Source organism: Psittacula echo (genome assembly GCF_963264785.1).
Source record: "Psittacula echo genome assembly, chromosome: 1".
NCBI classification, from domain to species: Eukaryota; Metazoa; Chordata; class Aves; order Psittaciformes; family Psittacidae; genus Psittacula; species Psittacula echo.
In genome coordinates this window covers 165,070,720-165,088,567 of record NC_137735.1, presented here as the reverse complement: position 1 = coordinate 165,088,567, position 17,848 = coordinate 165,070,720, and the positions used below count along the sequence as shown (strand labels likewise).

At 48.9% G+C, this 17,848-nt stretch overlaps 1 protein-coding gene across 1 annotated transcript in view; it reads right to left on the bottom strand.

Moving 5' to 3' along the window:
• The window catches only part of LOC308225914 (store-operated calcium entry regulator STIMATE-like), a 36,774-nt gene extending 26,555 nt beyond the window's left edge, over positions 1 to 10,219 (bottom strand). Inside the window, exon 1 of the mRNA XM_080627143.1 lies at positions 10,053 to 10,219. Coding sequence (XP_080483269.1) covers positions 10,053 to 10,158 — 106 coding nt within the window. The 5' untranslated portion in view covers positions 10,159 to 10,219. The remainder of the gene's footprint in view (positions 1 to 10,052) is intronic.
• Positions 10,220 to 17,848: the final 7,629 nt, after the last annotated feature.

Here is a 17,848-nt window from a genome sequence, read left to right as displayed (position 1 = left end):
TAAATCCACATAAAAGCAGCACCAGGTCTTTGAACACTCAAGGAGCTGATGAACTCCTCTTTGAAGCAGCACTGCTGCTTCTGTGCTTTGGGAGCAGAGTGGACTCTGGAGCAACAGGCTGAGCAGCGACCGCAGTGTCCCTGTTCCCTTCCAAGCCATGGCATGCACAGCTCAGCTGGCTGAGGCTCGAGAAAGGCTGAAGTTGCCTTTGCTCGTCTCAAAACGTGTCTCTGCTCACTGGGGTCAACTCGGTTTTCCACCAGCTGTAGATGTGGGTTTGCTGCTCTGGCTCAGACAGACCAGTCCACCCCAAGCTGTGCATCGTATGCATGCAAACAAATACGTGATATTGAAGTTCTAGCACCTACACCCAACTACAAATTTGAGTTTAGTGCACATAGGGCTGCATAAGATGGGACAGAACTGACATCCCATTAGATTAAATACAAGGCTAGCATGTACTGGGTCTACGCCAGAAGTTGTCAGGAATTTGTCCTCCTAACAGTGCTACAGCCACAGTATCAACTATTTTGGATGGAAAGGCACTTAGTGCCATTGGTTAGTGGTGGACTTGGCAGTCCTGGGGTAAAGGCTGGACTTGATGATCTTAAAGGTCTTTTCCAACCCAGATGATTCTATGACTCTATTTTAACTCTGCTTCCCTCCTCAGCTTTGTCCATTTGTAAAGCAAGCTGGCTTTTGCAAGGAAGCAATGTGACCGCACACCTCTGTAGGAAGCCCAATCTCACTTCGTGCCTTTTCACATCATGACTAGGAAACAGGACTTCACAACCAGTAACACTAAACAAGAAACTAGCCCTAGTAACACATTAAGCAAGTCAAATCCACACGAACCTTTAGATCCCTTTCCCTCCCCATCAGTCTTTCCAAGGGAAAGAAAACACCAGTGGAAGTACAGGCAAGCTTCCAGACAAATGTGTAAAGTCTAAAAGCAGCAAAGCTGAGTACAGGTTGGGAACAATTGCTCCAGGATTGAGTTCAAGTGGGGAACCTTGAGAAATCAGCCTCAACTCACACTGCTATTGGTGGTGTAAAGCCTGGGTGTTTGCAGCATGTTTAAGGTGAGTCCTAGCTGGTGTCAGTGGCCTGCCGAGTTGCCCCTTTTACCAGGGCAGAGCTATTTGTTCTAAGAGGAGCAAATTCAGTTCTGTCAAGTCAACTACCTCTGACAGCACAAAACCACCCAGTGGTGGTACTGCTGCTGCAGAGATGCCACAGATCGATGGGAGATGCTGGGTGAAATAAATATGAAGGCCTCATGTTCGAGGCTGAGGGCCCTTGTAACAGAGCAGGATGCTACAGCAAGCACCATGGAAATACAAGCTGCTGAATGGAGGAAAATTGAGAGTGCTTGTCCAGGTTCTTCCTGCGGGACCCAAACCTGCACTGAGCCCATTCTAATTTAATTCCAAGTGATTCCATTTACATTTCAATTAACAGTAAAAGAGGTGGATGCCAACAGTAAAACAGCTCACGCTGTAGAAGGGCACTGCCTTCAGAAAGGCTTCAAAGACAGTCCTCAGGATCAACAAAAGCATCATGAAGTCCCAATCTGAAGCATAGAGGCTGCTCCAAGGCACACAGCCCTGATGCAGCAGGGAGGTGAAGTGCTGTGTGACCATCCAGATTTGCCACATGGTCCGAAGCATCCCAAGGAAAGGCTGGGTAGGTGGGAAGAAGATGCTCCTAGAGGAGTCAGAAGAAGGGGTCCCATATCTATCCCATTAAACAGGAGCCAAGCACCAGAGAGATGCCAGTCTGCCTCCTGGAGTTGCTGTCCTCATAAGCGACCACTCTTCCCCTCCTTGGCTCTGGTTACTGCAGATAAAAAGCTGTGAAGGGAAACTGAAAGGGAAGGAGGATAAGTGACAATGAGAGACATACCCTGCCTATGAGTGAGAAAGGGCAGGGCAGGAAACAAAACAGTGCCAAGCCCTTCCTCTCCAGTCAAGGACAATAAAGGCCTTACACACTTGAAACCCCCTCAGAGGCACCAGGCTGGGTGGGAGTTGGAGATGTGAATGAGAAGCTGTGAAATGTAAAGAAACCAGTTTGGGAGGAGAGGTTTTCATTATAGATCTGTAAATCCTCAGAAAACTAGAAGATAAAAGCTCACTGACAGCCATTCTCTCCTGGGTTTCTTCAGAGTAATAACAGATAGACATTTATTAGGGTGCTTTCCTGATGTAGTAGGAAGGGGACAGCTTTGCCTGTTCTAGACACATGTAACTCCCCTATACTAAGGTAATTATAGGGGAGCTACATTATATATGTAAATATATATCTCACATATAAGTGAGATATATATTTATATATGAGACCTCACTTATATGTTATATAAATGTATATTATCATACAATGTATATTATCATACAATTATCATATATAAGTGAGACCTCACTTGGAGCATTGTGTGCAGTTCTGGTGTCCTCAACATCAAAAGGACATGGAACTGTTGGAACAAGTCCAGAGGAGGCCACGAGGATGATCAGGGGCTGGAGCAGCTCCTGTATGGAGACAGGCTGAGAAAGTTGGGGCTGTTCAGCCTGGAGAAGAGAAGGCTGCGTGGAGACCTCAGAGCAGCCTTCCAGTATCTGAAGAGGGCCTACAAGGATGCTGGGGAGGGACTCTTCATGAGGGACTGTAGTGACAGGACAAGGGGCAACAGGTTAAAACTGAAACAGGGGAAGTTTAGATTGGATCTAAGGAAGAAATTCTTTACTGTGAGGGTGGTGAGGCACTGGAATGGGTTGCCCAGGGAGGTTGTGAATGCTCCATCCTTGGCGGTGTTCAAGGCCAGGTTGGACAGAGCCTTGGGTGCCATGGTTTAGTGTGGGGTGTCCCTGCCCATGGCAGGGGGGTTGGAACTGGATGATCTTAAGGTCCTTTCCAACCCGAACTGTTCTATGGTTCTATATACATATAAAAATAGTTACATATAGTGACACATATATTTATTATATACATTATAACCTGAATCTGCAGCAATGCAATCCCACAGTCTACTTCTGGTTTTAAACAAATTCTCTATTACAATCAAATCAAAAATAGCAGCAAACACCCAATTCCCTTGTGCTGCTCCTCAGGCCATTTGTGGTGGAGCACTCATGCACGCAACACCCTCCCTGCACCCCCACTGACCCCACACTGCATTCAGATGAACGCATCAGCACAGGGGCCTCTTGGAAATAACCCCCTAATATAGCCAGAATTAGCTGTGGACTAGCAAAACACACTACTAAATCAGGCTCAAAGGGGAAACTTGATTCCCTAGGAGCAGCCTGGCAGAAAGTCAGCCCATCTCCTTGATAAATCTTACTGAAATCAACCAAAGGATTCAACAGTTTGAGCTTGGTGAGGGAGATGTTGACCCGACAAGCAAAGCTTTTAGGACCTGGTTTAGAGGAGATGCAAGCCTGACCCCTCTGAGCTCAGTGATAGGTCCCAGAGGATGAACACTGACAGTGAACCTGATATTAGAAGTACTTAGAGAAAGCGCTGAAGTTTTAGTATGCTTAAATTGTGAATGGCCCACCAAAAGTGAAGGCTGCAGTGTCCAGAACTGGTCGCCTGCTTTTAAGACAAAGGCTAAACTGTCTATTATAAAGCCCATCTCTGGAGCAACACCACACTAGTGAGGATGAGGACTTTATCCCGGGCCTTTGCAGAAGGGGACCCAGCGCTACTGTACCAGACAGGAAACAGAAGCTCTTCCCCTGCCCACCCTCCATGTTATTTATAGTCTCCAATAACACAATTTCAGCCTGTTTTGAAACACACACCCTTTTGCAGGCTTTTTCCAAGCCCCAGGCAGGAAAGAAGCCAACAGGCAGGGTACAGAGACCAAAACCCTGGGGTCTGCACTATTCTTAGCCTGAGCATGCAGCTCAAGCCCAGACACAATCGGAGGAAGCAGCAGCCACTGTTTGCAGGGAGCAGCCAACGTGCTGCTTGTGAGATAAGTGTGCGGAGAGGCTCAAAGCATTCACCCTCCATCAGCTCAGGGAGCAGAGAAAGTCCGACCAGTGGCTTAAGGAGACTTACATCCTCTAGTCTGCACTCGTATTTAGTCATTCATCCCCAAACACCCTTGTAGCAATGCTCCAAGAACCTAGCAAAACTGGAAGAGGGATACTTTAGGGAAGTAACAGGAATAGACGACGTGCCCTGGGTGATCTTTGGCTCTGCAAGAAATGAGGCAGCAGGGAAGTACATAGATTGAGCTAGCTCCTGCTGAAGATATCCAGCTTGTTGCTGAGCTGTTCTACAGCATCTTTCAGATAAGAAGAGGGGTTTTATTGTGGACTAGAAAGTTTGTTAGAGGAGCATACATGGACCGGGTTTGAGGATTCACAATTGTCTGCTGGAGCAACAGCCCTATGCAAAACCCTGCAGGGTGCTGCACAGTGAGGATGACGTAGGCGGACCACAAGAAATACTTCTGCTTTTTCCTAACCAAAGACTTCAGTATCTTTCCTCCCCGAGATCTCAGCTAACAACTGATCTCCCCTCCCCTTTCTTGTGTAGCTGCTGACACTGTTTAGCCCATATGTTCCTATTCCCCACACAGATCCAGAGTCATCTGCAGGCCTAGTGCAGGGGAAGCTCTGGAACTCACAAAGTGGCACCACTTCCCCATCATTCACCCTGCAGAGATGTATTAAGAGCCTCAGCTTGAACACTGATCCATGTGGAAGCCCTAACTGCCCAAATGAAGGCCATACAGTACTTTGGTTTGGTTCTCAGCTTTAAGCTCCACCCTGTGTGTCTGCTTTCTATGTGGATTTTTACTGTTGTCATTATAGCCAAATGCCAGGGGGTCACAAACCACAGCTTTGAGATCATAAACGTCAGCCATGCTTTGCATATTGAGAACAAGGCATACATTTGATGACACAATAAGTCTTATAAGAGACCTGGATTGGAGCTAGGCTGCAGCTCAAATGTAGAGTGTTTTATCTAACTCTGTCCTCGGGAAGCAGTAGTGACTCTATCCAGGTAAAGCATCACTTCAAGTCAGTGCCTTGAAAACTAGGGTTTAGACAAGAAACGTTTTATCTTAACAAGGTAAGAGCCAAGATTAAGAGAACACCACTTGAAGAATGAAGTGATGCAACTGGGCTGGCAGTTACCATTAAAGTCTGCCATGCAGTTTTCTCACAGATGCTGTTAAAACTCAGCTGGAAGTTTAACAGACTCCTCCTTCAAGCTCTGATTGCTCCATCTCAATCACAGAAGATTCATTTCCCTCTAAAGTTTCTTGTACAGGGTTAAAAAACACTCATAATATCACCTGCTCACGGCACGCTGCAGAATGAATTCAGCGAGGTGCTTTGCAGCCCTAGGGTGATGGGTAACTCCTCATGCAGTTCTAGTTCACCAGCTCATTTCTCAGCTCACCCCATCCATTTGTTCCTTCAGAAACCACCAGGAACCTCAGGGGCAGCTTTCGCTGTTCAAAAGGCGACTTCCAAGAAGAGGTCAACGTCATCAACAGCTGAAATGCAAAAGCTTTGTCGAAAGCTGCATGTGGCTCAATGAAGCCCATCAGGAGCTGCACAGACCTTCCAGCTTACAATGCGCAACGCGCGCTTTCCAGCTCAGCCAGTTTTAAGATGCACTGAAGCAGAAAAACATCTTGAGAGCCCTGCCATATGTAGCTTTCTGCTTAACCCACAAACCTACGTGTAAAGGGGATACTGCAGTCCACAAAGCACCTCCGCTAACTAAACTCTGTGGCTTTGTTTTTGCCTAGAGGGAAAGCATCTGCAGTGGAGAAGTTGCCATTTAAATATATATGTGTGTGAATAATCAAAGTCAAACACAGCTACACGGCTGTGTTAGAAGAAGCAAAGTCAGCAGAGCCTGTCTTGGGCACGGTGCAGTGCTTTCATGTCCCTTTAAACTGACTTTAAAACCAGAATGGAAGCCTGAACAGATCGACTGCTCTACAATTCATTTCTTCGCTTTCCTGACATGCACTCACACTCCACCCAACCTTAAGGGAGATTTTCAGTGCAAAAGTCAAAACACGGCACAGAAAGCACTCAGGGTCATTTTGAAGCACAGAAACGGAGCAGCAATTGAAACTACATACAGCAACAAGCCTGAACTTAGCACTGGGGCAGGACCATAGAAAGGTTTGTGTTGGAAGGCACTTTTAAAGCTCATCTAGTCCAAGCACCCTGCAATAAGCAGGGACATCTTCAACTAAATCAGTTTGCTCAGAGCTGCATCCAACCTGACCTGGAATATTCCCAGGGATGGGGCATCCACCACCTCTCTGGGCTACCTGTGCCAGTGTCTCATCACACTCACTGTGAAAGATTTCTTCCCTATATCCAGTCTGAATCTACTCTCCTTTAGTTTTAAACCACCACCCTTTCTCCTAACACTACATGGTCTACTAAAAAAGTCACAACAGGTTGCTTAAGTTTGATTTGTCGGGTGGAGATGACTACTAGGGCCTCTACCAGTCCCTCTCAAAGTTCAGACACTTCCACACATTAGGATGCTGCTTCCCATTTTCACTCACCAATCCCACCATCCTGCACTGCAAGGCCAGCTGGCAAGTCCACAGAGGCCAGGAAAGCACACACCATAGAACAAGTGACACTTCTTATGCTCTTTACCAGCAGTTTTCTATAGTCAAGAGCCACTTCTTTTACAGTCACTCTGGCAAACTCCTGTTCTGTGGTCCTGCCTCAGGACAAGCTGCTTGGACCAGTGTGCAATACACCAAGCTGCTAACAAAGCAGCTCCATGCCACAAACAGCTCTGCTTTTTTCAACTAAACGCAAGGCAAGATGAGCAAGAAGAATGCACCCAGCAGTGATGTGCAAGAGGAGATAAAGGGACACTGCTGCCACATTAGGCAGGATCAAGACATCTTCAAATGTCGAGCTGAAAACCGGGTTTCACTGCGCAGAGGGAGATACGCAGCTCAGTCCAACACAGCTCTCCTTGTCTGGCAGTATGAGCTCTCTTTAAGACCCAAGTCTATTCTGACACCTGCAGCACAAGTGCTACTAAGCCTCATTCAGCTCAGAGCTGCCAAGCCAGTTTCAGAAAGAGGAAGCTGGGAGAGCAATAAATATTCTTACACGTCCTTTGTGGTGGGGTAGAAAACAAGTTTACCAGTTCAAAGGAAAGCTTTTCCCATTCACAATGGAGGAAAAGATCCTTCAACTCCCCAAATCTGCTTCAAAAGGTTTGAACAAGTAGCAGCAACTACACGGACCCAACCCCCAAATCACACCCAGCATCTGCAGCTGAGATGGCTGCAATGTCCCTTCTCCACTTACACGAGTGAGCATCAAGGCAAAGCATTACAAATGACTTCAGATGGGATTGCACAATTATCCACACTCCTCCAAGTCCTGACCTCCCCAAGGGCAACTTCTTGCAGAGGAAACTGGATTGCCACACGCACACACATCTGCTTGGCTTCACTGCCTCTTCTTTCTAGTATTAGTGTCTTGGCTCTTCCAAGCATCCTTACAGCCAAAGCGCCTCCAAAGCCACCACAGGCACATGGGAAGGGCAACAACTCATTGTCATTTGATTACCAAATGGGGTAAAGTTGCACCCACAGCAAGCCCCAAGACATACTGGAACTAGGCTTGGCTACAGCCTTAAAGACCTTCTTGCTGGAAAAGCAAGAGTGTTTGCAGGCTCAAATGAACTCTGTCATCACTGTTGCTTATGGTAGTTGACAGCTAAGATAACCACACTAAACAGCTTTCCTGACTCCCTACCAAGGCTGGGCATCATTTACTTCTGGGACCTGTTTTCACAACGCATTTCATGTATCCCACAGCAATGGCAGCAACCACAGCAGTGATCCCATTCAGACAATCACGCGACACTTACTTCCTCCTTCGTCGGGTTCTCCTGCCAGTTTGGCAGGAGAGACTCTTTCCACAGCCTCAAGAGACAGAACTACAAGGACACAAACTCTTCTGATAAAAACATATATAACCTTATCCTTCCTGCAATGGGCTATACTTGGGACCCACATTCTGGATGCGCACTCTGTGAGCACATCCTGTGCACACCCACACGCAAAACTTTGCAGAGCATCATGTTACTCTTAGTTGGAGTTCCTGTAGATGTGAAAACATCTAGCGCTCTGCACCGTATCTGCACAATTTAGAAACATTAACTATTCAAATTCAGGTGCTCCTGCAGCTGAGCTGGTACTTTAAAGTAGCAGGAACGCCAAAGGCATTGGCTTGAGTTCAGACAGGAACTGAATTTCCACTCCCTGACCTGTAACACCAAGCAAGCTGGCCTGCAACATCCCATTAAAGCAGAAGTGACAGACACACCAACAGCAGAAATACACCCCCAGGAATGTCACATTACTGAAGGAAGAAGTACCCAAGAAGGGCTGACACTGACTCCAGTAACAGCAGTGTCCCAAGTTCTGTTTCAGCTGGATGATGGGCTGATGAAGATGCAGTCAAGGTCCCCAGGTACCTATGAATCTGGACATGCATCGCCACCAGCTCAAGAGGCTCCCATGCAAACAGGCCACATGAATAACCCAAAAGCTGCTTCTTAAGTTAGTGTCTAATGTAAAGTCATTGGTAAGCCTGCTACAACCAGTGTGGGTTAGAAGCCCCAACAGCAGATCTGAGAAACCCTCCACACATGGCGAGCGAACAGTGCACAGATAAGAGGCAGACGGGGAGAATAAGGGACCACCAGCTCAGCTGCAGCCAGAGGAGGTGTTGCGCTTGAGATCCCAGGGCTGTAAACACATCTGCTTTTGGGGGCCCAGCCAGCAGTTTCGTTCACAGCTTCAGACACTGAGCTGATTCACAACGAAACCACAACAGGCTCAGCTTTCGGTTTCTCCTCATTAACCATGAGGTGGTTGATGTTCAAGGAAACAGCAGCCCCCAGCACCAGGGGGAGGTTAGCTCAGGGTTGATGATTTGCTAAGCAGCGGTTACACAGCCTTCATCCACAGGAGTATTTTGATAGGATGAGCCGATGTCCTTGATTTTACCGGACACCCCGTGGAGTTTATGGGACAATTAACGCATATGCGCACATCGCTAAGGGGAACAGACACACACAACCGGTCCTTACTGTCACCCCTTGGTGAAACACAAGCAGTGAAGTGTTGCAACTGGGCTACTCCAGCTGGAAAAAGCTATCGGTTAGCACAGGAAGAACTTGTTGCAGAATTCCCTGGCAGCTTGGCGTTAACCGCAGCACTTTGGAAGTGGTTTCCAGAAGGCAGAAAAGGGCAAACGAGCCTCAAAACGTGCAGCTACCGAGCCAGAAAACTTGGGAGTTTCAGTTCACCGTCACCACAGGGTTTTAAACAAGGAAAACAGATCGAGTTCTGGCACGTTATCCGGCTTGTGTTAAACCACTTAACCCTAAAGAGAAGCAACACGTTGCTCTGAGGAAAACGCAGCTGCAGCACAAACCTGTAAAGTTTCCCAGGTCCTTCTCAGGTTTCAGTGTTCCTCACCTTCTTATTGCTCCTACCACCCCTCCACAGCAACCATATACCCCAGGAACCTCCTTCCCCAGCCTTTCAGCCCCCAAACTTCACAGTTAAAGCAAAGTTAAACACCACATCACAAGTGGGGCCACTACGGCTCTAATCAAGCAACGCTGCATCCAACACCCACCCTGGGATATATTTCTGCTTCTTCCTTGTAAATCACCAGGTTACCCCATTAGCTCTCACGCTTCATTAAAATCTTCTAAGCGACTGAGCAATCGCTCACACAAGCGGAGCCAATTTGAACAGATTACAGCCGCAACTTCGCGGTGCTTCATTACCATCAGATTAAGGCTGGAAACAAAAGTTTTCAGCAGCAGCAGCAGCATCTGGCGCCCTAACTCCCTGCTCAGCGCCGCCAACAAACTCCCGCACTCCGCTTTAAACCCCAGCATAGACAGCGCAGAACTTGGTGTTTATAAGGAAACGGGTGACCCCAGCCACTCTGGCAGCGCTGGTTGAGAGGCACCGAGAGTCGTCCTCCCCCCGCACCCCCGGTACTCACGCATGAGGGTGCTGAAGGCGCAGAGGGCCAGCAGCGCCTGCAGCAGCACCCCGAAGCGCCCCAGCAGAGCGCCACTGCCGCAGCCGTGAGCGGGGCGCGGGGCCATGGACGGAGCGAGGCGCGGAGGTGCGGGACGGGATGGAGCGGAGCGGAGCAGGATGAAACGGCCCCGCCGCGCACAAAGGCGGCCCCCGAGCAGCCACCGCCCCCCGGCCCGCCCCGGCGGAGCGGCCACACCCGGGAGCGGGCGGGACGGGGTGGGGCCGGAGGGAATGGAATGGGAATGGGATGGGGATAAGGAGGGAGACTGTGATCGGGATGGAAATGAGGAGGGCGATGGGAAGGGGGATGGTGGTGATGATAGGGATGGAGAGGGAGATGGGGATAAGGAGAGAGAATGGGATGGGGATAGGGATAGAGAGGGAAATGGGGATGGGAGATTGGGATCACGATGGAGATAGGTATGGGGAGGGAGATGGGAATAAGGAGGGAGATTGTGATCGGGATGGAGATGGGGACAGGGAGGGAGATGGGGAGGGGAATAGCAATTGGGATTTCAATGGAGATGGAGAGGGAGATGGGAATAAGGAGAGAGACTAGGATCAAGATGGTGATGGGAACGGGGAGGGAGACAGGGGTGGGGAGGAGGTGGACATATGAAATACAGTGGGGGTGGAGGTGGGAAAAGAGTGGGCATAGAGATGGGGATGGAGACGGGAACGGGGAGAGAGATGGAGAAGGAGTCAGGGACAGGGATAAGGAAGTAGATGGGGATGGGGAGGGAGATGGGGATGCAGGACCTGTTTGGATGAGGCTTGGAGCAAGCTGCTCTAGTGGAAGGTGTCCCTGCCCGTGGCAGAGGCTTGGAACTGGATGAGCTTTAAGATCCCTTCCAACCCAAACCGGTCTGTGATTCTATGGAGATGTGGGGCCCGGTGGGACTGGGATGCCAGGTTGGGGCAGTCCTAGTGAGGATAGCTTCTATTTCTGTGGTCTGAGGTAAGATGGTCTGAGACCTTGACTTTCAGAGGTAGTTACAGAGCCAAAGAGACTGCAAACCTCATCATATCATACGACTCAGAGCAGTGGCCTTAAACATTATGAGACCAGAAAATCATGGGAGCTGATGCGCTTCCAGAGCAAATCCCCTTTACAGATGAGGATGAAACTGTGTTAAACATGAGCTTGGGAATCCCCCCGTCGTGGTGAGGCCATTAGTGCCAGCAGTTAGGGCAGAGGTTAGCCCTGGTCAGACAAGCTGCCTGGTCCTGCTTGCCCTGAGGTTCCCCAGCCCCTCAACTGAGCCAGCACATCCCCAGGCACCAACCTGCTGGCTCCACATCACTGAAATAACCCCCATCAGCAGTATTTTGGGCTGAGAAATGCTTATTTAGCTCCCCAACTTTAATCATGAGTTCAGTCAGCAAGCTGGAAGTTTCATCGTCCTAACTCATTTTCAGCTGATTTTATATGTGTGATTGTTAGTTTCATTCCCCTGAGTTGCTAAATCTGATTGCGTTTTGCAATCAGTAGCCTTTATATTGAATTCTGAATCAAATATTAAAGTGGATATCCTTCTATAAGCCAGTTGAACACAGTGTATGTGGAGCCATCTAGTAAGCAAATGCGTATCTTCACACAAATTCACTCAGACACTTTGCATTTGCTGCTAAAGAACCATTTGCAAGAATTGGTTGCTGGATGATGGTCTGGGAATTACCTCGGACTCTATTTGCCCAGGTACGGCACAGCAATTGATGAGCACACAGGAAATAAAAGACATTGAAACCAGATTGGTATTTCTTAAACTTATTTCATTTTCTATGAATAACCTGCAAATCACCCATAAGAAAAGGTATCTACAAGGCAGCAGTGGATTGTAGACGAGGACAGTGTTCCTCAGGCTCTCTCCAAACCAGTGCTGCCTCCTCCCTTTCCTTGCTAGCCCAGTTAACAGTGATTTCTCCCAGCTGCTGCGTTCAGCGGTGCAAAGTTGTCTGAGGCCTTGTTTTCACGTGCTCATGTGTTTACAAGGGAGCACAGTGCCTCCCATGTGTGAAAACACTCAGGCTATAAGAAGGCAATAAGCAGAACCCCTCCTGATCTCACCCGTCATTGCAGGAGGAGGCAGAGATCCTTTAGCGGCTGCTGCTGCTCCACACTCCCCTGTGAAACCACAGCTTCGCTTTGTCAAAAGCATGACTTGCACTTCAAAATGCTTGGAGTTTCTGAACCCATGCGAAAAGCCCTTAGGGCTCCTCTGTATCCTGGCGGGAGTCTGGGAGCTCGCTCTGGCTACTAAATGCTCCTATGTTATTTTGGCAACTAAGATGCCCCGCAGATGTCTCCCTTCCTTTTTCCCCCCAAGGTTTTCCCTCTCTCCTGCGTATTAAACACGGAGATGTGTAAGAAAGCACTCTTTACACCTGGCACCATCCCCAAAGCGCACGTCTGCCTGGCTGTGAGCAGCACACACTACAGTCATCAGGAGAGCTGCACCCAAACTGGGAGTTGGTGCCCTCAGCTCAACTGATTATTTTCTTTAGGGAATTTTTCCTCTGGGGATGTGGAGTTTATCCTGAGTGGATGCAAAGCTGTTTTCCCAGCAGGAAAGTTCACATTCAATGTGCTCAGGGTAATGCCCTCTGAAGCGAGGCAGTGGCCAGACACCCCAGCCCATCTCAGCAGCAAGAGTTGGCATTAATGACAGAAAAGAGAACATAAGGGCTGTGATCCTTCCCTTTTCTCCTAACTTTGGTTGGACAAAGGTCTGGAGAGGCTCACAATACGATGGTCAGTTGATGCTGATTTACTTCAATCTATCCATTGATCCGTGTGAGCTTCCAGAAACAGAGGTGAGAAATATCAATGACAAAACAGAAAAGTGAGAAAAAGCAAACCAAGCAAGCAGTTATGCAAGAAATCCCCTCAGAAATAGAAATTAAATCATTAAAGAAGAAAAGAGACCCAGAAAAGCTGAATTTAAATATTAGACCATGGGTGCAAACATCAAATAAGAAAAGCCAAGACACCAAAGTGGTTTCAAGTAACAAGGCATGCAAAAAGTCAATCCAGGCAATTCTGTACATGCATGAATGCCAGAGGAAAAATGAAAGGTGGAATGAATCCATGGATTCTCAAATAGTGAAAACCAAATAATGGAAACCACAGAAAATACTTCAATTTGTTTTTAACCCTTAAAAAAAGGATTAGAAGCAAAACAGTGATTTAAAACAGTGGGAGCAGAAACAGTGCAGGACAAGAACAGGTTAAAAGTCAAGAGGAAGCAAGTCTAATGTATTCAAGGGCCAGATGAAACCGCTGTGAGAGCAGCTGTGAAGTGGGCAGAGTAAAGCCTGACTCCTCAGGGGTTGGTTATCACAGAGGACTTGGTGAGGAGGTTTCAGAGGCCTGGAGAAGGGCAAATACTGTGAGAAGGGGAATGAGAATCTGTGGAACCGGAGACCAGCAGCTTTACTCCAGCAGCCAGGAAGATGCTGTTAAAAATTAGCAAACAATCCGTTTATAAGACTTATTATATATAAGACTCCTCTTTGGGAGGCCAGGTCTACTGGGGGCTGGTGGAGCTGGTCTGACAATGAAGGGGAAGAGCTGTTTTGGTAGAAGGCTTGCCAGGCTGGTCAAGGATGCTTTAAACTCGATGTGTTGGGGGACGGGGGCATCGTTCCATCCCAACACACCCAGTCATAGAATCATAGAATCATAGAATCGTAGAATCATAGAATAGTTAGGGTTGGAAAGGACCTTAAGATCATCCAGTTCCAACTCCCCTGCCATGGGCAGGGACACCTCACACTAAACCATGTCACCCAAGGCTTCGTCCAACCTGGCCTTGAACACCGCCAAGGATGGAGCATTCACAACCTCCCTGGGCAACCCATTCCAGTGCCTCACCACCCTCTCAGTAAAGAATTTCTTCCTTAGATCCAATCTAAACTTCCCCTGTTTCAGTTTGAACCCGTTACCCCTTGTCCTGTCACTACAGTCCCTGATGAAGAGTCCATCCCCAGCATCCTTGTAGGCCCCCTTCAGACACTGGAAGCTGCTCTGAGGTCTCCACGCAGCCTTCTCTTCTCCAGGCTGAACAGCCCCAACTTTCTCAGCCTGTCTTCATACGGGAGGTGCTCCAGCCCCTGATCATCCTCGTGGCCTCCTCTGGACTTGTTCCAACAGTTCCATGTCCTTCTGATGTTGAGGACACCAGAACTGCACACAATACAGTCAGTTGCCAGCGCCTATAATAAATGCTCGGAGCAATGTAGAGATATTCCAGCTGCTCCAGCCAATGAGCCGGCTTCATTTGGAGCTCGGCTCAGATGCCTCTATACAAACACCCGTAGCATGGGGAACAAACAAGAGGAATTAGAGATGTGTGCATGACTACGGGAGTATGATATAGTAGGCATCACAGAAACATGGCGGGATGGCTCCTACGACTGGAGTGTTGGAATGGAAGGTTACAGAATCTTTAGAAAAGGCAGGCCTGGCAGGCAGGGAGGGGGAGTTGCTATTTATGTTAGGGATAGGCTGGAGAGTATGGAACTGTCTGGGGCCGGGTGAGCAGTCGACAGAGAGTTTGTGGGTCAGGGTTAAAGGGAGAACAGCGATGGGGGACATCACTGTGGGGATCTGTTACAGACCGCCTGATCAGGGGACCTCTGTAGATGAAGTGTTCTATAGACAGATAGGAACAGCCTCACGCTCGCAGGCCCTTGTTCTCATGGGAGACTTCAACCACCCTGACATCTGTCGGAGGGACAGTACGGCCCAGCACAAGCAATCCAGGAGGTCCCTCGATTGTGTGGAAGACAACTTCCTTCTGCAAGTAACAGAGGAGCCGACAAGGAGGGGTGCCATGCCAGACCTCATGCTCACCAACAGGGAAGGGCTGCTTGGAAATGTGACGCTCCAGGGCAGCCTTGGTTGCAGTGACCACGAGATGGTTGAATTTGAGATCCTTAGGACAGTGAGAAGAGTGTGCAGCGAGCTCACTGCCCTGGACTTCAAGAGAGCAGACTTTGGCCTCTTGAGGAGCCTGCTTAGTAAGGTTCCATGGGATATAGCCCTAGAGGGCAGGGGGGCCCAAGACTGTTGGTTGTTATTCAAGGATCACCTGCTCCAAGCTCAGGAGTGTTGTGTCCCAACTAGAAGGAAGTGCAGCAGGAGGGCCAGGAGACCTCCTTGGGTGGATAAGGAGCTGCTGAGGAAAATTCAAGGGAAAAAAGAGGCTTAGAGAAGGTGGAAAAAAGGACAGGCGGCCTGGGAAGAATACAGGGATGCTGTCCGGGAAGCAAGGGACCAGGTTAGGAAAGCTAAGGCCCAGTTAGAATTAACCTTGGCTTAGGGATGTTAAGGATAACAGGAAGGGATTCTATAGTTCCATTGCAAATAAAAGACAGACTAGGGACAACGTGGGCCCCCTCCAGAAGATATCAGGAGAACTGGTTACCCAGGATTTGGAGAAGGCTGACGTTCTTAATGACTTCTTTGTCTCGGTCTTCACTGACAAATGCTCCGATCACACCGCCCAAGTCTTGGAAGGTGGACACAGGGACTGTGAGAATGAAGACCCCAGGCCCACTGTAGGAGAGGATCTGGTTAGAGACCATCTTAAAAACCTGAACATACACAAGTCCATGGGACCTGATGAAATCCATCCACGGGTCCTGAAGGAGTTGGTGAATGAAGTTGCTAAGCCACTGGCCATCATATTTGAAAAATCATGGCAGTCAGGTGAAGTTCCCGATGACTGGAAGAAGGGAAATATAACCCCCATTTTCAAGCAGGGGAAAATGGATGACCCAGGAATTACAGACCAGTCAGTCTCACCTCTGTGCCTGGCAAACTCTTGGAGCAGATTCTCCTGGAAGACATGCTAAGGCACATGAAAAACAAGGAGGTGCTTGGTGACAGCCAGCATGGCTTCACTAAGGGGGAATCCTGCCTGATCAGTTTGGTGGCCTTCTATGATGGGGCTACAAAACTGATGGACAGGGGCAGAGCAGTTGGCGTCATCTACCTGGACTTGTGCAAAGCGTTCGACACTGTCCCACATGACATCCTTGTCTCTAAATTGGAGAGACATCAATTTGATGGGTGGACCACTCGGTGGATAAAGAACTGGCTGGATGGCCGCAGGCAAAGAGTTGTGGTCAATGGCTGCATGTCCGGCTGGAGACCGGTAACGAGTGGTGTCCCTCAGGGATCGGTGTTGGGACCGGTCTTGTTCAACATCTTTGTGGGTGACATGGACGGTGGGACTGAGTGCGCCCTCAGCAAGTTTGCCGATGACACCAAGCTGTGTGGTTCGGTTGATACGCCAGAGGGAAGGGATGCCATCCAGAGGGACCTCGACACGCTTGTAAGGTGGGCTGATGCCAACCTGATGAAGTTTAACCATGCCAAGTGCAAGGTCCTGCACCTGGGTTGGAGCAATCCCAGGCACAGCTACAGGTTGGGCAGAGAAGAGATTCAGAGCAGCCCTGCAGAGAAGGACTTGGGGGTGTTGGTCAATGAGAAACTGAACATGAGCCGGCTTCAGTGTGCGCTCGCAGCCCAGAAAGCAATCGTATCCTGGGCTGCATCAAGAGGAGCGTGACCAGCAGGTCGAAGGAGGTGATCCTGCCCCTCTACCTGGCTCTCGTGAGACCTCACTTGGAGTATTGTGTGCAGTTCTGGGGTCCTCAACATAAAAAGGACATGGAACTGTTGGAACAAGTCCAGAGGAGGCCACGAGGATGATCAGGGGCTGGAGCACCTCCTGTATGGAGACAGGCTGAGAAAGTTGGGGCTGTTCAGCCTGGAGAAGGGAAGGCTGCGTGGAGACCTCAGAGCAGCCTTCCAGTATCTGAAGGGGGCCTATAAGGATGCTGGGGAGGGACTCTTCATTAATGACTGTAGTGACAGGACAAGGGGTAACGGGTTCAAACTGAAACAGGGGAAGTTTAGATTGGATCTAAAGAAGAAATTCTTTACTGTGAGGGTGGTGAGGCACTGGAATGGGTTGCCCAGGGAGGTTGTGAATGCTCCATCCTTGGCGGTGTTCAAGGCCAGGTTGGACAGAGCCTTGGGTGACATGGTTTAGTGTGGGGTGTCCCTGCCCATGGCAGGGGTTGGAACTGGATGATCTCAGGGTCCTTTCCAACCCTAACTATTCTGTGATTCTATGATTCTATGACATGTGGGCTCAACACACAAGAGAAACAGCATGGATCAGTGCAAGCATTTTGGGACAGATCTGATTAATCAGCAGTGGCAGTTGTCAGGAAACATGTACAATAACTGTATGGTGCTGAGCTAGGTTAGAGTGCAGTTTTTCCAGTAATCCTGCTCTATCTTATACCCCATGAGTGTTGAGACCTCATTCATCATCTTCCCATGTTCAGTATTTATCTTTCATTGCAAAGGGCTGCCTGTGTTTCTTGAGGACAAAATGTTTTGGAGGGTTTTTTTTTTGTTCTTGCTTGAAAAGCCAATTTTATTACCCAAAATGGGTGTTTTGGAGCACTGGGAATCATCCAGCCCATTGCAATGGGTAATGACAACTGTCTGCATGTCACCCCTTCCCATGCACTGCCAGCTGGGATGTCAGACATGCAACGCAGGTACCCACACTCTCAGCATACTTTGGTGTGGCTGGGCTCCGATTTCAAAACAGACCTGGGGGTAGGACATGCTTGTCAAGGCTTCCTCACTTCCAGGGCACTTACCTGTGGAAAGCTGCTGGCTTGGGATCAGGTAGGATACTCAGCACCAGGCCAGGGGCTCCTGTTTAT